Below are 23,802 nucleotides of genomic sequence, written 5' to 3' on the forward strand. Positions count from 1 at the left end.
AGGGGCTCATTAAAATGTGAGTCCACAACGATGCATAACTGAAATTAAAATAGATTAACATCCTTTGTTGACTCAAAATGGTGCAAATGGCTCTGAGCACTATGGGATTAAACATCTGAGGTCATCAGTCCCCTATAACTTAGGACTACTTAAACCTAACCTACGGACATCACACACATCCATGCCCGAGGCAGGATTCGATCGTGCGACCGTAGCGGTCGCGCGGTTCCAGACTGAAGCCTAGAACCGCTCGGCCACAACGGCCGGCTTCTTGACTCACATTTTAATGTGTACCTGAAGATGGGACACATGTCCTGAAACCGGGTAGAGCTTTCCACTTTAGAAGTATACGAGTTTCGCAACTGTATCGGATTTTGCCTTTGATGGTGTATAACATTTGTCGACGTCCCGTCAAGAGAGATGGGTGGTTTTTTTTATAAATCACAAGAAACTGCAGGAAACGATCTCAGAGAGGGCAAGGAGCAAAATAAGTCTTGTATTGGAAGTGCACCCACTTGAAGGTGTGAAAGACCTTTGACACAGACCCCGGTATCAGCACCTGGCAAGGCGGGGGTGGGTGGGGGGGGGGGAGAGGGGGAGGTGGCGTTCAGCCTCGGGTAAGCCAGACGACCGTGTGGGAACGTTCTCCACAACTGCCACTACTGACAGTGTCATTTACAAAGCATGCAGGTCGTATTACTTACGGATCTGGTCCCCTGGCGATGGTGCAAAGGTAATCACGGTGTTCGAATTTCTGTCATCAATCCTATTCACAAATGTGGCTTCCTTTACGAGGGACAGTATCGCCAACCTTCACAATACCCACCTGCGAACCACCAACACCGGTTCTGCGTCTATGTGTGGGCGGGGATTATTGGCGACCGCTTCGTGAGATCAGTTATCTATCCACAATGTCTCACAGGCGAGGCGTATCTGCACTTCACTCGGGCCCTGTCCCCCTTGCTGGAGGACGTTCCTCTGGTGGTATGAAGGGTGACGTGGCTACTACACAATGATGCTTCAGCTAACTTCTCTTCTCTCTGGTGTGGAGCTGTAAAACTATTACAGACAGAAAGTTCCCACTTGTCTGGTGTGTCCTCATGTGTGCTTTCAATCGCTGCAAACTACAGTGTCAAAGATCTTTTGTCTCCACCTCCAAGTAAACGTATCTCAGTTGCAAAACATCTCCAGCTTCATGTCCGTATCACGCTTTTGCTCCTTATCGTTTCCTACAGTTTTCCCCCATTTAGCAAAATCACCCTGCGTATCTGATACCAGTGCGGTTATTTTATCGCAAAAGCTCTATTTATCAGCGTCAACCTAGATCTGGTATCTTCCTTGCGCCAGTCTTTTCTAATCGTACATGCTATAGAGGATGATTCTTGTTGTGACTTGGCAAGACAGCCAAGCCACTAGGAGGAAGCCGAAAGGCACGCGTTAAGATCACGCAGGCTGGCGTGAGGTCTGGAACAGGTCAAGGTCTTATAGCAGCAAAAATAGTACGTAGCTGCTGGAATACTTAACTTTAATCCATAATTGGCGAACATCGGTCTGACGGTACATGCATCACAAGATAAATAGCAAATGATAATGGCGCCTTGCTAGGTCGTAGCAAATGACGTAGCTGAAGGCTATGCTAACTATCGTCTCGGCAAATGAGAACGTAATTTGTCAGTGAACCATCGCTGGCAAAGTCGGCTGTACAACTGGGGCGAGTGCTAGGAATACTCTAGACCTGCCGTGTGGCGGCGCTCGGTCTGCAATCACTGATAGTGGCGACACGCGGGTCCGACGTATACTAACGGACCGCAGCCGATTTGAAGGCTACCACCTAGCAAGTGTGGTGTCTGGCGGTGACACCACAATTCTTTCACTGCTGCTGCAAATCTGCTGTTCCAAATGTTCATGTTGAGCGAGTCATTGTTCCCCTCTCTACCACTCTACATCAAGTCGTTTTTTGTTCTGTTTATCACTAAACCACAGTCTGTGCTACTTAAGCGGTCTGTCCCTTTCCACAGGTCTTGCAAGTCTTCGGTAATGGACTACATCATCAAACAGCCATCTACAAATGGTCTTTCACTTTTCAGTACAATTTATGGGAATTAATAGCCGGCCGGGGTGGCCGTGCGGTTCTAGGCGCTACAGTCTGGAACCGAGCGACCACTACGGTCGCAGGTTCGAATCCTGCCTCGGGCATGGATGTGTGTGATGTCCTTAGGTTAGTTGCGTTTAATTAGTTCTAAGTTCTAGGCGACTGATGACCTCAGAAGTTAAGTCGCATAGTGCTCAGAGCCATTTGAAGCATTTTTAGGGGAATTAATAATAGTGACATTTTCCTAGTCTACAAGAGTATGCATTCAACCGTGTTGCTGTCACATGACGCCATCTGATTCTTCTTTTTTCTTATTTTACTGGATATGACCTTTAGAAGCATGCAGCAGTCTGCAGTACGTGACAATCTTGTCACACACATCATACCAGCCGCAAATCCGCTAGGTTCATGATCTCATACAAACGTAACACATGGAAATTAGAAAAATAAACAAAATCATATACAGAAACAACAACTTAATATACTGAACTTCCGTTAGGGTCTTGTCTCTCTATGATGTCTAAATACTTGTAGTCAGGAAAGCGCTTGAAATAATCTAGTTATGGAAACTTTGCTTCTTTTATAATAGAAAACTGCGTTATCCGCTATAAGCGGCTGAAACATTATTCTTCGTAACACATTCCTTTGCATTCTGTGGCGTTGTGCCCACAGATCCGTAGAAGGAACACACCCACACACATCGGTTCCTGGAACGGGACTTTAAGAATGAACAATATGAGTTTATGCGCGGCTAATCCTGCCGTTACGGTTCTTAATTTTGTTCTAAAGGGTTCTCCGCTGGCGCCTGTCACATTAAGGTGACTTAGAGCAGGATTATAAGCAGCCTTAATGGCGTTTATTACCATATGAAAGGCACCGACCGGTAAGTCCCGTGTATCCCTCAGCTCTGCCTCACGTGCCTTGTAGTTAGCGGCAGGCACACCCTATTTCCTCTTCCGTCTACACGAGAAAGTTGATTCTCTCACTGAAAAACCTACAGGACTCAGGCTGACACCTCGGTGACTCATCGCAGACGCGTCGCAAGCAGACTACTTTCTCAGCAAATACGTGACTTGGCGCACAGTTGTTTAGCTACAGACGATGCTTCGGAGTTTGCAGAAGAATTTTCTTGTGCAGTGAAGTACCCTTAAAACTAAGGGTACCACACTTTTGCGTGCAGCCATGCGCCTTGAACGACTCACTTCCGACACAGGAGGTGCTCCGACCCGAGTTCGAATCCGTCTGGCGGATTAATGATGATGGTCCGCGTGTCGGCCACGCTGTGTGTGTTTTTAGGAAGTTTCCCATGTCCCGGTGGTTCCTACGTCCTACCATCTCAGGTACGTGCAACGTAGACATTTATAAAACTCTCTCACTTTTGCACACAGAATTTAGACGTAGACAGGTAGGAGCACGCTGCTTCCGTCTTAGGGGATGAATAGAAGACTGATGACCACAGATGTTTATTTTCCTAAAATCCATAATGAGCAGCATTAAGGGCTAGGCAGCAGGTTGATGTTTGCTGAACGTGTAACTATGTTAATGTGCTAGTACTTGCAACAAGCTGCAATTTTTGTCGTATAGAGCTTCCTCAAATAACTGCTGCATCTGTAAAAATCATGATATTGCGACTAGTCAAGTTCAGAGATACGAAATAAAAACTTTGAGGTTTGCTGATGATATTGTTAATTCTGTCACACAGCAAAAACCTTGGAAGAGCAGTTGAACGGAATGGACAGTGCCTTGAATGGAGGATATAATACGAACATCAACAAAATAAAAACAAGGGTTATGGACTGTAGTGGAATTAAATAAGCAGATACTGAGGAAATTAGATTAGGAAACGAGACATTAAGACCAGTAGATGAGTTTTGCAATTTGGGCAGTGTAATAATTGATGATAGCAGAATTAGACAGGACATAAAATGTAGACTAGTAATGGCAAGAAGCGAAATTTGTTAAAACCGAAGTCTCTTCTGGAGGTTCTACCGCCGCCAACGCACATTTCGTGCAAGGGCCATGAAGATAAGAGAAGTTAGGGCTTGTACGGAAATACAATGCGGCCCACAGCAAGTATCAAAGCAGCCCCATGTGTGAGCACCTATCACATGGCCGGTAAAAAAATTCCCGTAAAATTCCATTTATGTACATGTACATTTATACTCCGCAAGCCACCCAACGGTGTGTGGCGGAGGGCACTATACGTGCCACTGTCATTACCTCCCTTTCCGGTTCCAGTAGCGTATGGTTCGCGGGAAGAACGACTGCCGGAAAGCCTCCGTGCGCGCTCGAATCTATCTAATTTTACATTCGTCATCTCCTCGGGAGGTATAAATAGGGGGAAGCAATATATTCGATACCTCATTCAGAAACGCACCCTCTCGAAACCTGGACAGCAAGCTACAGGGCGATGCAGAGCGCCTCTCTTGCAGAGTTTGCTAAACATCTCCGTAACGCTATCACGCTTACCAAATACCGCTGTGACGAAACGCGCCGCTCTTCTTTCGTTCTTCTCTGTCTCCCCTGTCAACCCGACCTGGTATGGATGCCACACTCATGGGCAATACTCAAGTATAGGTCGAACGAGTGTTTTGCAAGCCACCTCCTTTGTTGATGGTCTACATTTTCTAAGGACTCTCCCAAAGAATCTAACCTGGCATGTAAATTTATGATAAGCTGAATATTTTCAATATGAAACTTCCGCCTCAAGGTGGTGTTCTATCATTGGTCCATCGCCGTTTTTACTGTTACTGTTAATGGTAAGTATACTATGCGCAGCCCAAACATACTCTTCTTCTTCCAGTGTGGCTCAGGTAAGCTAAAAAGGCTTGACACCCCTGATATAGATAGTCTTTTTCCTTCGCTCTATTTGCAAGTGGAATACGAAATGAAATGACTAGTTGTGGTACAAGGTGCCCTCGACCACGCACCACCGTGGCGCTTGCGCAGTATCTATGTAGATGGAGATGTAAATTCCGCTCTTTTCCGAACACTGGCAACATTACTGAAGGGGTCTGCGCTAAACTGTACTGGAGAGCGTACTGGAACACTTTGCGCTTTTAGAGCAAAGCCAGCGAGCGGACTCTCCGACGGCACGCACTGTGTGGCGCACGCTCACGCACGGCGCGTGTTTTTGCCGGAGGCGGCGTGCGTGCCCGCTGCAGCTGCAGCCGCGCACCTGTGCAGCTTTTGTCTGCGGCAGTTGCTCCGCGACGCGACAAATACGGCGGGACTACTCGGCCAGAGACGCGCGCTGCGAGCCACGCCAAAGACGGCTGCGCCTCCCGCTAAGGAGGTGACACACTGTAAACAAAGTATCAGCGCACGGCAGGCGGGCGGGCGAGGCTGTGGCGTAAACACGCCCTTATCTACACACTGGCACAACTCCAGTAGTAAATACAGACTTTGAACAGAAGTCTGTAGCTAAGGTAGAATTTTCAAAATTTTTAGCTGTGTCCATTGATGAGAGGTTAAACGGGAAGCAACACATTGATGGTCTGCTGAAACGTCTGAGTTCAGCTACGTATGGTATTAGGGTTACTGCAAATTTTGGTGATAAGAGTCTCAGTAAATTAGCTTACTATGCCTACTTTCATTCACTACTTTCGTATGGCATCATATTCTGGGGTAATTCATCGTTGAGTAGAAAAGTATTCATTACCCAAAAACGTGTAATCAGAATAATTGCTGGAACCCACCCACGGTCATCCTGCAGACATCTATTTAAGGATCTAGGGATCCTCACAGTATATATATTCACTTATGAAATTTGTTGTTAATAATCCAACCCAGTTCAAAAGTAATAGCATTGTGCATAGCTATAACACCAGGGGAAAGGATGATCTTCACTATGCAGGGTTAAATCTGACTTTGGCACAGAAAGGGGTAAATTATGCTGCTACAAAAGTCTTTGGTCACCTACCAAACAGCGTCAAAAGCCTGACAGATAGCTGACTAACATTTAAAAATAAATTAAAAGAATTTCTAGATGACAACTCCTTCTACTCATTGGCTGAATTTTTAGATATATGGAATACGCCAAGAAAGACTGAAATCGCATACGTAAAGTAATAGGTAAAATATAGGTATTCAATAGTAGTTGAAGTCTGCAGTGTGCAAGAGAAAACTGGACGAAGAAATGGAATGCGAATCTGCAAAGAATGGATACAGAGAGACTACATAAAGAACTTTAAACCAAAAGAGAAACGATATTCTGGGACACCAAGAAAGAAATAGGAGCCATAGCAAGCCCCAGTTGTTCTGTAGAGGAAAAAAGAAGAGGAACGAGACCCAGTTTAATCCTGTGAAGTGCACCGAGACAGGCGACCCTTTTTTTGGTGACCGTTTTGTAAGTATCGCACTGCAGAAAATCGATCGGGTCCTCCAATAAATGAAACTTCCTGGCAGATTAAAACTGTGTGCCGGACCGAGACTCGAACTCGGGACCTTTGCCTTTCGCGGGCAAGTGCTCTACCATCTGAGCTACCCAAGCACGAATCACGCCCCGACCTCACAGCCTTACTTCTGCCACTTCTGTAAGGTTCGCAAGAGTAAAGTTTGGGAGGTAGGAGACGAGGTACTGGCAGAAGTAAAGCTGTGAGGACGGGGCGTGAGTCGTGCTTGGCTAGCTCTGCTGGTAGAGCACTTGCCCGCGAAAGGCAAAGGCCCCGAGTTCGAGTCTCAGTCCGGCACACAGTTTTCATCTGCCAGGAAGTTTCATATCAGCGCACGCTGTATTGTCCGCAGCTCGTGGTCGTGCGGTAGCGTTCTCGCTTCCCGCGCCCGGGTTCCCGGGTTCGATTCCCGGCGGGGTTTCTCTGCCTCGTGATGACTGGGTGTTGTGTGATGTCCTTAGGTTAGTTAGGTTTAAATAGTTCTAAGTTCTAGGGGACTGATGACCATAGATGTTAAGTCCCATAGTGCTCAGAGCCAGCCAGCGCACGCTGCGCTGCAGAGTGAAAATCTCATTCTGGAAACCTCCAATAAATGTTCCCTATTTTTATCTTCGTGGCACAGAGTGGTATTATTTGTCTCGCAGGTCGAGAGCGTATGGATTCCGGCCGGGCAGAGAAGTTACGGCACCGACACCAAGGGCCGGTTATTAGGTTGGAGAAGTTGGTGAAGCAGCAGATAGTTTGTGGAACACAGAACAGAAACTGTTCTACTGCCACATTTACACCAATACTTGCGATTCACGATGAAATTCACGGCTCTCGGTGAAACAACCAGAGGACAGTGTATACCGCCCGTCTTCCCGCAGGCAGCATCTAAGACTCCACGGCTCGAGTAGCGCTCGCGTGAAGATGTTTCCTAAGCGGACGGGAAAGTGAAGCAGAGCTAGCACACACAGATGCAAACACGTGTAACAGCGCACAGCTCGCCCTGCTGAGACGGGAGCAGTTGAGACCGGTCGCTCGGTGGCGGTGATCAAACTCGGCCAGCACCTCCGTGTTTGTTAGTGTCCGACATTAGCGATGTGTGACGTGGCCGGAGGCGCCGGTGCAGATCTGTCTGGCGCCAGACGGGTACACACAGGCCAGCAGATGCGAAACACGTGCATTGTCAGCACACTTCCGCCCCCTTCTAGCGTCTCGTCAGCCAGCCATTAGGGTCTACGTGGAAGTCTTCAACGTTCACGCACACTGAGTCAGTAGCTTACGCCTTAATACCACTTTTAATGAAGGACATGCAAATGAGGTGCTTCGGCAAACTGACCGATTTATTGTGCTGCACGCTCTGAAATGACCAACTACATCTCACGCAACGTGATCCTCATCGCGATTTGCGACTGCAGCGCCCTCCAGAGGCAGTTTTCGGCAGTTTTCTGGCGCGCCAATCACGCAGTTTGCTTACGAATACGGACACGGGACATGGCAGATAACGTGGACGCATACGGGACATCCGGCCTCTCGAGGGAGAGCGCCGCGGCATACGGCACGACCTGGCTAAGGTGATTTACGCTCTCAGCGTTCTCCAGTGGCAATTGTCAACTGCGTATGGCGCACTAACCACACATTTTGCTAATGACAAAGGGACGCGAGGACAACAGCGGCGTGAACTCAGCTATCGTCAAAGAAGAGCAGGGGAACTTGTGAAGAAGATTCTGTGCTCTTCGATAGCTTGAACAGCCAATTGTGGTAGAGGATCACTACATATCCGGCACAACGATGAGAGAAACACAGCAGCAGAAGTCATTCGTTAACTGAATATCACATTTTTGGCTTTATATTGGACTTACTTTACTTTTTCGGGTCCGGAAACTACAATTTGTTTGCCCAGTATTGGGCAATGTCCAATGCTGCTTCTTTAGCCAGCCATGGATCGTCGAGGGTGCATCTGTGAGGGCAGGCAGGGTATTGTAGGAGGCGTTCCACGTCCTGCCGAGTGGCGCAGTCGCATTTGTCGTCATTTTCGTCCAACAAACCCCATTTGATCAGATTAGATTTCACAGGAGCCACCCCAGTTCTGATGCGGTTAAGCATTCTCCAGGTTTTCCAATCACCAGAAACGCCGCTTGGTGGATCCTCTCTTAGTGGATAGTAGATTGGGGGGGGGGGGGGGGGGGGGCGCTCATCTAAGGCGCAACTTAGGAAACGGCGTCTGGATTTGACTCTGCTGGGGCCACACTCTAGGCCAAATATCGAGTGACGGGCATCAAAGGTTTGTTTTAGCTTCTCGGTATGTTCATGGGCTTTCCTACGTGAGGCAGGATTTGTGAAACCTGCGGCCCTGTGAAGATTTTCTATGGGGGTTGGTTTCATGCAGCCTGTCACTATCCTGCATGTTTCATTCAAGCTAATATCTACCTTTTTTTGCGTGGGTGGATCTGCACCATACCGGGCAGGCATATTCGGCAGTTGAGAAGCACAAAGCTTGGGCTGAAGTTCTGACCACGGTACGTTTAGCACCCCATTTGCTGTTGGACAGCTTTCTTATTAGGGAATTTCGTGCTTCTACTTTTTTGCGTGTTTTTTCGCAATGATATTTGTATGTCAATGTTCTGTCCAGCACGACGCCAAGGTAGGTGGGAGTATCTGTGTGTTCTAGTAGTGTCCCATCCCAGGTAACACTGAGCCTGGACTTTGCCTGCCTCGAGTTCAGATGGAATGCACTCACTTGAGATTTGGAGGGATTGGGTTTTAGAGAATTCTTTTTGTAGTAGGTTGTCATTGTAAAAAGGGCGGTTTCTAGTTTCTCCTCGATGGCTTCAAACCTGTTGCCTTCAACTGTTATTGCCAGGTCGTCTGCATATACAAAATTGGATATCATTAAAGTATAATGTCTAATAATAGTTTCCACATGCCTAATGTCCATATTCTCGATGTTGTTTTGACTACCTTCACTCTGAAGTAACTTACTTCATCAAACAGGTTCCAAGATGGAGACTCGTTGCGTAATTTCATTCAAATGGAGGAGGAGGTATCTTTCGAAGCCGTTCATCATCAATGAAAAAGATATTTCCGGGCAAGATACAAACATAAGGCTGTCCATAAAACCAAGAGATGGGTATATATCCCTTGGACTATGTTTCTACAGCAAAAGCTACCAGAGTGTACCGCTGTGTTTACTTTATAACAAACTAGTAGTTAAGATTGATGGCTCCTGGCGAAACATTCCAGTCGCTGGGCTAAGCAACAAAAATTGCAGTAAATACATTATTATAGTAAATACCATCTAGTGCTGGAGATAATTCTATTAATTAATAAGGAACTCCCAGAATCTTTTACATGTATACGGCGAAAGAACATCTACAAGTAGCCAGAGGCGAACCTGCTACCTCTCCCAGGGCAGTTCATATGAGGCTTTATACCCGTGTTTCAGTACAGGGTGTTTGGAAATCCTCCTTATAGACCTATATGACGCATGACAGACGATTACTAGGTAGCAACTCGAGAGGAAACATAACGAAATATCCATTTACCACCTAAGCACATTTGCTTGTATTAACACATTGCGTTCTGTATGTACCGTAAGCTTTTTTTTTTAATAATGTAACACGTAATGTGTTCTTTCGAAATGTTACTTAGTGACTGTACTGTGTCGCGCCTTATTCAATTCCTCAAGTAGAAGTGGATGAGTTAAACATGTGAATTAAACCGTCGTAAAACGGAAATTTTATGTTTCCGGACATGGGTTACTATTTAAAATGTTATGTACTTACTCCCTTCTGAAAGTCCTAGATGTTTGTAACGGGAATTTCCGAATACCCTGTATAACAATAATATGTAAGCCACATGGTATACAACGTTTACAAGTGTCTAAAGGCTGTGTTTGATATTTGTATATAACTATAACAAATTACACCAAACAAGACGTGCTTTTGATAGATTACGAATGAACCGTAGCAACGAAACGACATACATACAAGTTATAATATGAAAAGCGTGACATACGAAGAAGCCTTTAATTAGCGATATCTAGTGTCCAGCCATTATACAGATCCTCAATACGCCAGTGTTTCGAAACAGATTGTATTCACAGCACGTAAATTATGACCTAAAAATCACCAAATACAGAATTCAGCTCCACATGACGTAACCCTGTACTTCGTCTCCTACGTTTTGCTTGTGACATAAAACACTGTGGCAGCACGTTGGCCAAGTTTCTCTTCACGAGGCAAAAATCTGACTCGGCATAATCTCCCTTTCGCGCTTCGCAGTGTGGTGGAACGTGAAATTCATCACTGTGACGTGACAAAACTTGACGAGCTACTCATCCACTAACGCTTTCGAATCCCGCAAGATGATACCTCAGCACACTCGTCTCATATGAACCGATATTTATGCAAGAAAGTGTGTGTCTTTTTGATCATCATTCGAGACCACTTAGGAAAGTACCTGTAGTGAAGTAAAGCTTGTTAACGTTGACGTAACTGTTCGCAAAAAAATCTGAGAAATGTGTGAAATCGAAGGGGGTGGCACATGGAACCCGCTGCTATTGAGTGAACGTGGACCATCAGGGTCCTCTTACCACGCTCTGTCTTTCCATGCATCAACAAGATGGGCCGTGAATAGCGAGGCAAAACGTATTTCCTCTATAGCCTAATTTATCCAAAAGCGCTAAAGAGTCAAATAAGACTTCTGTAATTGAAACTGCTTGTTAACATTCGTCGTACCAAGAGGAGGATTAGGGAAACTACTTCAAATGCGTTTGTGTCATCATTCATCCATGCAGTACGTAATGACGCATGCTGCATGGAAGCTCTTCCTCGCCAGCGATTTCCAGCTCCTTTGTCTAACTCATCCTTTTGTGAACTGTTCCTACGTCAGGTTAACAAGGTGTATGGCAGACGGAGCTTTGTGTACCACCCCCGGCCCGCTCAATCCACCTTTCGTCATGCACAACGTCCCTCTCGTTGCGCCTGCCATTACGAGATGGATGAGCGTCTGCATGAATGCTTTCAGGGTTACTAAACGAACCCGTGACGAAAAGTGCTGCTCTTCTTAGGACCTTTATTTCCGCTATCAATCTTATCCGGTATCAATTCCCCACTAACGCGCAATATTGAAGGACTGACCGAATGGGAGCTTTGTAAGCGACCTTATCTGCGAGTGAGCTATATTTCCTCAGGTTTCTTCCCAAGAGTCTCAGTCTGGCATCTGTCTTTCCTACTATTTGTTTTATGTGCTCCTTTCATTTTAAGTCGCTCCATTACCCATACTCCCAGATCCGTTGTTCGGTGATTGTGTGATCATACACCAAAGGCGGACTTCCGCCTATTTATGTACTGTGCTTTGTACTTGGTTATGATGAAGGTTATGGGCCCCTGCACCAAGAGTCCATCCTCTGCAGTATTCCTCCGTTTTGGTACAATTATCTAGAGTTGCGACTTCACTATGGGACCTCCGACGTTGTTCAATAGGACATTCACATATATGAACAAGCGTTACGTCATTGAACACACTCTCTAATGGTGTCAAGGTGTAGCATTCTATCAAAGAAAGAAAGAATAAGAACGTAATTGCTCCAGCTGAAACGTACAACAAAAATATTACGTGTCCGCCCCTGTATTATCGTTTGACGAAAACCTCTATTCGAAATGTTGAACCGTTCACGAAAAGAGGGCTGCAACTTCTCGCGCAAATCACCCTGTATTCCTTGGCCAGCAATTTCGCGTTCAGTCCTGTATCACTACGAAAGCGGGATGCTTTATAGATTATTTCTCGCTTACGCTGACGTCAGCATCTGTCTGATGGGCGTGCTTGTGGAGGTGATAGAAAAGGAAAATTGCTTCGCATTTTGACACAGCGTTCTACCAGATGACTTACACTGCACTTGTGGAAACTAACGAACCGCTTCGCATGCGTTAAACCGCTAACCCCGTCACCTTCACGACATACCGCCTGTTGCGGTCGGCTGCGCGGAGGCATTAAGCCACAACCTTGAAAGCTCCAAGATGTTATCGGGCCCGTCCACAATTCACTAACCGTTTAATTCCGTCCGCTGTATCTGTGGAAAGGCCGGAAGACAAACGACGAGCGAGGCGACGGACGCAGTGAGTGGCTGCGATGTCAAATTAACTCTACGAGCTAATGGCTTAGTGCGAGTGCAAGTCACGTGGGCAGAGGGGGGAGATAATTGCGGCCCCTCACACCGGCGGCGCCACTGACGCCCGCGGCGCGATGCTACATTGTTTGTTGACCGAGGCAAGACGCCCGCCGGCTCGACTCTGCAATTAAGCTCGGCCTTAAGTACTCTTCATTCCGGGCTGTTCCCGTCGTAAATTATCTGCGCCGGAGCGCACCATTATATGCATGTACACTGTATCTTCCCCTCCTCCACATAAAATTAATTTCGGACAATCTGCCGTCCTCACTAATTCCCCAAAGTGCTGCAGATACGCTCTGGGTGTCTATTAACGAGGTTATGATCGGACGTGACACAAGCGTAAGAACCGGTAGTCTGCGCAGTATAATTGCCATCCACAGCACCAGCTGGAACTTAACTACAGCTGTGCCATCCGTTCTCCTGGGAACTGGACATAGAAATAAATCATAGTCACTCTTATTACAAAAGCTAAGGTAACATTTCGTTGCAGGAAACTAGTGCAATAAAGGACATGTCGTAGACATTAGAAACTTAGTAAACAGTTAAAATTTTCGTGAATATTAAGCGGTAGACGGAAATGCGTCGGTTCATCATTATTAAAAAGTTGTTTGATGTATTGTTATGATGATTGTTATAACTACAATAAAAATAAATACAATAATAATAATAATAATAATAATAATGATGATGATAATTAACTTCTCATGGTTGGGATTTACAGTCATATAATATTTCTTAAAAGACCTCATAGTCGCCGTTGACTGTATAAAGTATTTATTGTTACTATTGCAATTTCGGCCTTATGGCCATTTTCAATTAACACTGCAAAGTTACATTCTGTCAGAATATAAAACTGACATGAATACATGTCGTCGTCAAAACGCAGCCTTTTGACAGCGAGAGTCCCACAAGATCTTGCGAGTACGACACTTATTACATCGTAATATGTTGTTAAATGTATACTGAACTGTCGATGTTACCATCATTCTAATAATCTATCACACATGTAAATGTATTTTCGCGCTAACTGACTTAGCTCCACATGTTGTCAGTGCACCTGTACTTGTACGAGTATGTGTGACATCATTACAACGATGGTAACATCGACAGTTCAGTATATATTTAACAACATATTACGATGTAATAAGTGTCGTACTCCTCAGATCTTGTGGAACTCTCACAGTCAAAAGGCTGCATGTTGACGACGACATGTACTATAGTTTTATATTCTGACAGAACGTAACTTTGCAGTGTTACTTGAAAATGGCCATAAGGCCGAAGTTGCAATAGTAACAATAAATACTTTATACAGTCAACGACAACTATGTCTTTTAAGAAATAATAATAATAATAGTAGTAGTAAACACCATCCAGGTTAATTGTCTGTCACGACTGTTTGTCATCGCTTTGAATCCACTATCGATAATTGTAACTACGATCTTTGACTATCAGTCAGAGGACCAATGTCTACTACCCATCGATGACCTGAAACTACATGGAAAATCTGAAGCTGAAATCGAGTACTGACCAACACAGCTTGAATCTTTAGCACTGCCATTAACATGAAATTTGACCGTGACAAATGCGCCACAGCAGCACTGAATAAGGGCAAGATCACAAAATTTAAAGGTATAGAACTAACAAACGGACAACCCTTTACCAACCACCAGTCTGAAGCCTGTAAATACTTGGGTAGCTTTCATATGGATAGCATAAAGCACCCGCAAGTGACAAATATCGTGAGCAAAGAATACATCTATGAGATATTTTGAAATGAATAATTTATTGAGTATATTGCAGTAGTGCTTGAGAAACAATGGCAGGCAGTTCCAGCATCTCCTTGTATGACAAAATTTATTCGCCTAGTACTGCGATTGTTGACGAGCGACACGGCATCTGATTCGCCGGACAACCGTCGGTCCGCATTTTCATGGTGTATACGACCGGTGACATCCGGGAAAAACCCGGGAATTTTTCATTGTTTTAGTTACCAGTTAAATTTTTGTGATTTTCACTGGTAAGAACAAATACTCTAACGAAGGATATTACTGTATCGCTGGGCGCCACTATCTAAATTGCTCTGGTTCGGAAATATCTTAGATCAAGGGCTGATGCACAGAGCAGTCTGAGTTGTAGTGGGGAGGTGGGTAGCCTCCACGTGACCTGTGTTTACGTTTAGTGATTTTGCTGTTTCCTCTTCGTTTATTGCTCTCACATTAAATGAAAACAAAACGGATTTCTGTGGCCGGGAGCTACCAAATGAATTTAAATACGTTCTCGTATTTACGGGAGGATAAAATATGTTGTTAGTCTCAGGTTTTATTTCCGCCTTTCTAACAGTCAAGCATTAATCGCCTTGCAGAACAATGAAGTTATTTTTGTCGGTTTGCTAAAGAGATTTGGCTTTTATTAACATTTTGCCGTGAGGCAGTCAATTTATTTGAAACGAAGTGTTTAATTTCACACTGTTGGCTAGTTTCAATTGTTCGCTGCATTTCAATTGCACCTTTTCCATCTTCTAGCTCGTATGGGATTATGCCATAATAAAGAACCAAACATGAGATAATACAGTACTGGTACTCTAGGAAATTTACATCCGAATCTGGACATGCGAATGTGCACTATAAGCTGAATTATGCATTTTAGTTGGGTTCACGAAATTCCGATGCTCTTAGAGTATACTCTGGTGCCTTGTATTTTTTATGACATAAAGTAAGTTCTTTTAATGTTTTACACGTACGAACATAAGGGCTTCCTACGTCGTCGTAGCTGAGCAAGCGGGGTGACGCCTGTTATCTGGCGCTCTCTGGCAACTGCTGAAACGAACCTATTTCTAACAGGTTACGGCAAAATATTGCGAATGGTGGTTTGTATTAGTTTCAAAGTAAATTTCCTTTTACGCAAGGTGATCTATGTGCGAGAATGTACTATGAATGACGGAGCGTTTGACTCTCATATAAAAATCAACTCATTGAAGACGATACATTTAGAAGGTTCAAATGGCTCTGAGCACTATGGGACTTAACATCTATGGTCATCAGTCCCTAGAACTTAGAACTACTTAAACCTAACTAACCTAAGGACATTACACACATCCATGCCCGAGGCAGGATTCGAACCTGCGACCGTAGCAGTCGCGCGGCTCCGGACTGAGCGCCTAGAACCGCTAGACCACCGCGGCCGGCCATTTAGAAGGATTTCGAGCCCGGAAGAGCAGGCATTTATGTCGTTATTAAACATTTTACTGCCACATTTGTGTGATGTATCTTGAAGTGTAACACGCGCAAAAAGATCAGCATTATATGTGGAAGTTTAGCTTCTCTTGCAGCTTATTAATCTTCGAGACCAATATTATTTGTGAAGGCTTTGTTGTTCTTGTAGCTACAGTATATATATTAATTTAAACCATTAACTTTTCTTTTTTGTGTGTTCGCGCTACTTGAGAGTGCTCTCCCTATTGGTTGACTACGTCACGTGTCCTATGCTGTCATCAGCTGGCTAGATCACGTGACATGAGCTATGACTGGCTTACAAAAGCCCGTCGCACTCTCGATTTATTTGCTTCGAAAAGTAACGTGCAGTGTTTGGTGGAATTCGAATTTATACCTCCGTTAACACGAACAAATGCAGCGTATATGTTGCTGCACATCAAAGATCTTTCCAAAACGTGGTTTTTTTTCCCTTAGGTTTCGTTTTTTAAAGTGCCGGCAAATTCTACAATTGTGTAGAAAACCATAAACATTGTAAGGATTGATAAGTTTTACAGTGCCGAGGAAAAGTATACTTTCACTTAACACGGAAAAATTGTATTTTCACCGGGGAAATCCGGGAATTTTTTTTTTCTTGTCCATGTATACACCCTGATTTTATATGTTCTTAATTTCAGATACCGCCATCCGATTTGCTGCCCTAACAAGGAAACTGCTACTTTTAGCGTCTGATTTACTAATCCAGTTGCCTCGGCACGGACTGTTGCACAGGAGCACGTTAACCCTTTCATGGACAAAATTCATTTTTTACAGATTTTTAAAATATTAAGGTGATAACAGTTTCTTTTCAGTCTCATTATTATATTTTTACCACCAAAATATTTTATAAGTTCTCCATTTTTTCACAACAGGAAGTGGGACACGCATGTCCCATGAACCAACGCAAGATCCTTTTCTGCTGACGGACTGATTTTGTAATTTTATTTTTGTAGCCGTAAACAGGATTTTGCAGAGAATAAAATAACCACAAATTATACATGCATGTAGTCTTTTTATTTGTGTAGAGCCAGTGTAAAAAATATTCATTACATTTCAGTTTTCATGATACATGATCAATACTTACAAAACTTTACATGCCATGAAACTTGGAAAAACATGGTGTGGCACAGAGTGGTACACCACAAGCAGTGCAAACAGCTTTTGTTCTCTTCTCTTTAGAGTTTGTGCCGCAGAATTTGCATCGCTTCCTAGTACATGTTTGCCTACGTTCACGAGCCGGACGTCATCTGGCACACTAGAGACTCCTCTGTTTGCTGGGAAGAAAGTGGGCATTGATCCCTCTTTTTCCTGGATGAATACCCATTAATCAGTTGTCTTGCTAATCTTTACAAATAATGTCTGCTGGGACACATGTGTCCCACTAATTTCAATTCGATTATAAGATAGTACAGTCGCTGAGAAGTACATTCCACACTGTATTTGTACTAAAAAATGATTATTAAGTTAACAATAAGATGAATTACTTACTTCAGACATCGCTGGAAAGTGAGAAATGATGAAAACTGAAGAATGACACAAATAATTGGCGCTGCAGCGGCCATATATACACGCCAGTTAACAAAAGTAGTCACCGCTTCTCTATTGCCTTTGCAGTGCAGTCTTTTTTTCTTAGGTTCAGTACAATCGTCCCTAGATGGCAGCACCGTTCAGAGCTGGGCAATATATATCCCGACACTCGAACTGGCGCTCAAAGTTAGTGAGACATATATGACCCATTAACCACGAAAGGGTTAAGTTGTCTCGAGGCTACGGCAGACAGGTAGCCGGGACAGCGGGCAGAGCTATTCCTGACCCGCCCTCGCCGCCTGCCTCGGTCGGGCTTTCGACACGCGCCATGCCTGTGCCTGTGCCTAGGTATAGCTGTGCGGCTGCCAAACGGCCGCCAGGTGGCGCAGCTGCGCGTGTATCTCTGCCGAGACACGCACCGCCGCGTAATCCGGCCCGCGGACAGAAATACTCGGCCCGTGGCTCGTTCGACCTGCGATGACGGACTTAGGTGCAGCGCTGCTGCCTCTAATTACGACATCGCCCGAACATCTTGCTGGAACGGCCGCTGCGCATAACTTACGCCTGTTCCACATCCGTATTACACAGCCCGAGCGACTTGTGTCTTCATTTTCTCCCCTTGCGACCGGTGTGAAATACCGGGTGATCAAAAAGTCAGTATAAATTTGAAAACTTAATAAACCACGGAATAATGTAGATAGAGAGGTAAAAATTGACACACACGCTTGGAATGACATGGGGTTTTATTAGAACCAAAAAAAGAAAGTTCACAAAATGTCCGACAGATGGCGCTGGACAGCAAAACGTCAGTGACTGCGCATGACAATCGTGTATAAAAGGAGCTGTAATGAGAGAGAATCAGATGCGTCAGCAATCGCAGCAAGTTGACGTTACCTGAAAAGACGCTTTTAGTGAAGCTGTATTATCAGAATGGGGAATATGCTAGTTCAGCGTTACGATCCTATCGCCATAGGCAGGGGATTCGAGCAGGTAAAGGTCCGTTGACAAATGCAGCTGTGGCGAGAATGATTTCAAAGTTCGAAGCCACGGGTTGTTTAGACGATAGACCCCGTAGTGGCCGACCGAGCAAAAGGCGTAATGCTGCTGAGACAGTTCAAAAAGAAATGGAGACTGTAGCGGGTTTGTCTATACACGGGGAAGTCAGCGCTCGTGTAGTCGCACGTCACACCGGCATTCCATACACTACTGTTTGGTTGGCACTGAGGCGTACCCTCCGATGCTATGAGTACAAAATCCATCGGCATCATGAACTGTTATCTGGCGATTAAGTGAAGTGAAGGGCATTTGCGGTATGGGCGTTTCAAAAGATGGCGGAAGATGACTGGTCGAGTAACGTGTTGTGGACCGACGAAGCTCATTTCACGCTCCGAGGGTCTGTCAACGCCCACTACTGCAGAATTTGGGCTACCGAAAATCCTACAACTGTCGTGGAAACTCCACTGCATGACGAGAAAGTCACGGTATGGGTTGGATTCACCACATCTACCGTTATCAGGCCTTTTTTCTTCGAGGAAATGCGTGATTCTGGTTTTGTAACTGCTACCGTGACGGGTGAGAGGTACGCCGATATGTTACAGAGTCGCATCATCCCCAGCCTGGCTGATAAACACCTGCTGGAACGTACGATGTTTATGCAGGATGGCGCTCCACCCCATATTGCTAGACGCGTGGAAGATCTCTTGCGCGCGTCGTTTGGTGGTGATCGTGTGCTCAGCCGGCACTTTCGTCATGCTTGGCCTCCCAGGTCCCCAGACCTCAGTCCGTGCGATTATTGGCTTTGGGGTTACCTGAAGTCGCAAGTGTATCGTGATCGACCGACCTCTCTAGGGATGCTGAAAGACAACATCCGACGCCAATGCCTCACCATAACTCCGGACATGCTTTACAGTGCTGTTCACAACATTATTCCTCGACTACAGCTATTGTTGAGGAATGATGGTGGACATATTGAGCATTTCCTGTAAAGAACATCATCTTTGCTTTGTCTTACATTGTTATGCTAATTACTGCTATTCTGATCAGATGAACCGCCATCTGTCGGACATTTTTTGAACTTTTTTTTTTTTGTTCTAACGAGACCCGATGTCATTCGAAGCATGTGTGTCGATTTGTAACTCTCTATCTACATTATTCCGGATTTATTCAGTTTTCAAATTTATATTGGCTTTTTGATCACCCGATATTTGCCGAATCGACCGTTGGCGTTGGACGTTTTGACTATGCATTCGCTGTGGTTCCTGCAATCGTCATATATTTACTTTTTTCACTTCTCTCGTATTTTAACGAAATTAAGCAGTTCTTAGGAACAGTACTAAAGAACGAGATTTTTCACTCTGCAGCGGAGTGTGGGCCAATATGAAACTTCCTGGCAAATTAAAACAGTGTGCAGGACCGAGACTCGAACTCGGAACCTTTGCCTTTCGCGGGCAAGTAATCTACCAACTTCATATCAGCGCCAAGTCCGCTGCAGTGCGAAAATCTCTTTCTGGATACATCCTCCAGGCTGCGGCTAAGCCATGTCTCTACAGTATCCTTTCTTCCAGGAGTGCTACTTCTGCAAAGGTTCGCGGGAGAGATTGTGTAGTTTGGAAGGTAGGAGAGAAGGTACTGGTAGAATTGAAGCTGTGGGGGCGGGTCGTGAGTCGTGCTTGGGTAGCCCAGATGGTAGAGCACTTGCCCGCGAAAGGCAAAGGTCCCGAGTTAGAGTCTCCGTCTGGCACACAGTTTTAATCTGCCGGGAAGTTTCAACGGTGTTATAATAGCAATACACGAACAATGAAAATAATGTCGATTTTCACTTCTGACTTCGCCTAGTTTACGGATACGGCGCTTCTCCGTGCCTTCTCCGTGTAACGAGTCTGATTTCGCGGTACACTTCGAGAACTGCTCAGGCTTTGGCCTGTTGGTGCGACTAGTGACGTCGCTACCATCGCTTTACATTTATTTTATGTTTAACTTAACGCATTTCGAATCGTTTCGATCACGTTTTGCTGATCCCCAGGCGTGTTTGGGCACTGAGGCGACAAAAATCATGGGATAGCGATATGGACTTACACACGGAATGGTAGCCGAAGCTAGACGCATGGGAAATCGTTAGGGAAGTCAATATTCCGAGATCTGAGATAGTGCCAATTTCAGGCGTTACCTCTCACTACGGACAACGCGCTTGTCGAGTCCATGCCACGTCGATACGCTACACTAGACTACGCCGGGCAAAGGGCAGTTCGACACGATAGTAAGAGGCATCCCGTGACTTTTTTCACCGCAGCGTATACGTAAGAAACATCATTTAAGGACAAAGTTTACTTCTTTACTGTAGGGTCAACAACGAAATTATCTGAATTAAACTGTGTAAAGTGTTCTGGTGATGGGCTGGTTGCTGGGTGAGATGGGTAGAGTGGAAAAGAGGGAGGGGTGGGAGCTGGCGGCGGGGCGAGCATGTGGCGGCCAGTGGCATCAAGCAAGTGAAAGCAAAGCTCTGCACTCTGGCCCAAATGGACCAATCGCGACCGACCGATCGCCGTGTCATCCTCTGCCAATGGCATCATTCGGATGCGGAGGCATGCGGACAGCACACTGCTCTCGCAGCCGTTGTCGACTTTCTAGACCTCTGAGCAGCTACTTCACAGAAGTAGCTCCTCAACTGACTTCAAGAGGCTGAGTGCACTCCGTTCCAGTCCTTCCACCAAAGAAAAATCCCTGGCAGTTACCGGGTATCGAACGTGGATACTCCACATAGCAGCCAGATGTGTGGACTTCTGAGACATGGTGGCACACTTCAGTGGTATCAGCTGCGCCAAAATGTCTTCCCGTAGTTTAAGCCAGCCTCAGACGGAGGAAGATTCACGCGACAGCTCCAGCGCAAGCTCCGTCGGCTACTAGTCCGCTTCTCTGCAGGGAGCTTCGCACGTTTTCCGTGATAGCGATGTAGCTGTTTCCTTTGTATGGTTCTCCGAACGCTACCTGTACTAGCCAGTCAGGAATCCTGTTTGGATGACAGCCTGCAAGGCGGTCTCTCAGAAAACACTGAATGTCACGGGCCACTCGCAGTTTTGCAATCTTGCTCAAACGATTTTAAAGGAACATGGTGAAGTACCTAGCATTTCATTAATGAGTGTAGTTATTGTGATATGTAATGAAATAACGTACGGCATGAAATTTGAATAGTTTGTAATGAAAATAGCGATACCCATGAGTCTGCCTTTGGTGAACGTTAGGTCATGCATTGCTGCGTACAAAATGTAGCGACAATGTTGAGTTATTCTTTAAACTTGGGAAGACATCCGTATCTCCAATCTCGATAAAATGGATTGTATGATGCGTACTCAGTTCCACTCGCGCGTGCTGACGATAAAAATCCAGTACGCAAATATCCTCGATAAAATCCAGTATGCAATATTCATAATATCACTCGCATCCCATAAACGGTTTGAGATACAGAAGCGAGATTTTTGCAAACGATGGCATACAGAGAGAAAAGTATTTTCCCCACACAGTTAATACGGAAAAATCTCGATTTACTGCAATATGCAAGGAATGATATATTTTTTTTTCAATGGAATAATGTTATTTTTTAAGGGCAGCCAATAGCCGGTGAAACTAGAATTTCTGTGAGTTTTGTAACAACATAAATGAAGAAATGACATTTATTTTTGTACCGAGAAGGGACTTTTGCAGGAACTATTGATCTGTCTTGCTCACAGTTGCTCATTTACCAATGCACTATTTCACGAATGTGTTGCAATTTCAACTACATTAGAATGCTAGATTCTCTATACCCTCTGATGTGTTTTGGCAAAAGAGCCACATTTTAAAAAGGCAATAACAGAAGTGAGACATTACTCAGAACTCATGACTGATGAGGTATCTCTGGGGAGAAAAGGTCAGAAATCTGGTAACATAAATTTCCACTTCTGTTGAAATTCGTGTGTAATGCTATACCCCACTGTATTTTCAATAACAAATGGTTGCAAATGAAATTTGCCAAAGGATGTTTGTTATCTCTCGTCTCAATGGTCGAGAAATATAGAAACAAATAATACCACATAGTATACCACCTTTTAGTTGCTATCACTATACAGAACGGTCTGTATTTTTTCACTTCATAAATGTGTGTTTGTGAGCTGTACTGATAATCTGTTTTCACCTCGACGGCTAATTGACAGGAGTCTGCAAATTGAGGTCCTTGCATCGCGGTGGGTGGAATCGTTCTAATCTGGTTTTAGATAACTCTGGCAGGACTCTGGTGGTTGATTCTTCATTACAAGTGACTACTTTTCATTAGGTTTTGAGACTCCGAGGTTTATGATGGCATTTCATGCAGGATAGGGAGGTAATCGTGCACCTGAACCAGAGTCCTGGCACGCTGATGCGTTATGTATGGTAAGTAGCTCTGTTAGCAAAATCCTCGGAAAGTACTTGATCGTTTTAGGGCTACATTAAATTTTTACACGATACTCTCATAAAAATTTGAACGAAATAGAAAATACTGTCGCTGAAGCCACTATCTTCACAGGTCCAGCAACTGGATAGGTCTCTCTCTCTCTCTCTCTCTCTCTCTCTCTCTCTCTCTCTCTCTCTCTCGAAGCTCTCATACCAATGATCCTAACCGATTTATCCATTCATTTTAAGCAACTTCAACTGCCAATCAAAGTTGTGTTTGCTGTACCAATAAACAAGGCTGAAGGTCACAGAGAAGTGCGAAGAAGTGATGGACAGAGGGGGAAGGGCTGAAATAGTCACAACAGAGAAGGGGGAGGGAGGAGAAATGGACAGATAGGGGGGGGGGGGGGGAAGAGAAGGAATTAGGAGGTGCGTCGAGTCCCCACAGTGCCGGCTCCGCCAGTGTGCTACATGGTTACTCACCGGCCAGCATGGCGAGCAGCAGCAGCAGCGGTCCTAGCAGGGGCGCGGCAGTGGTCGTGGTCGTGGCCGTAGCACGGGCGCGCGGCCGCGCCGCCATCACCGCCCCCGCATCGTCACCTGCGCCCCGCCGAGTGCATCCTCTGCAACACAAAGACAACAACTTGCATCAGTCTGCAGTCCGGCTGGCCGCAAGCGCGGTAAATCTGATGTGCTGCTCTTATCCACGACAAACACTCTTATCTGTAAAGGTTTTATATTGTTTTAAACATTTTGTTGCAGACATAGAAAGACACAGAAAGAAAGACACAGAAAGAAAGACACAGAAAGAAAGACACAGAAAGAAAGACACAGAAAGAAAGACACAGAAAGAAAGACACAGAAAGAAAGACACAGAAAGAAAGACACAGAAAGAAAGACACAGAAAGAAAGACACAGAAAGAAAGACACGGGAGGGGGGGGGGGGGGGGGGGGAGACGCGTGAATGCAAAACCCTCGTGTTGC

The 23,802-nt window shown here is 45.1% G+C and overlaps 1 protein-coding gene across 1 annotated transcript in view; it reads right to left on the reverse strand.

The window, feature by feature from the left end:
• Nucleotides 1-23,802, reverse strand: part of LOC124615644 (repulsive guidance molecule B-like) — a 333,849-nt gene that overhangs the window by 139,471 nt on the left and 170,576 nt on the right. The window contains exon 3 of the mRNA XM_047143655.1: nucleotides 23,302-23,441. Coding sequence (XP_046999611.1) covers nucleotides 23,302-23,441 — 140 coding nt within the window. The remainder of the gene's footprint in view (nucleotides 1-23,301; nucleotides 23,442-23,802) is intronic.

The sequence above is a fragment of the Schistocerca americana genome, chromosome 5, assembly GCF_021461395.2.
Source record: "Schistocerca americana isolate TAMUIC-IGC-003095 chromosome 5, iqSchAmer2.1, whole genome shotgun sequence".
Classification (NCBI taxonomy): domain Eukaryota; kingdom Metazoa; phylum Arthropoda; class Insecta; order Orthoptera; family Acrididae; genus Schistocerca; species Schistocerca americana.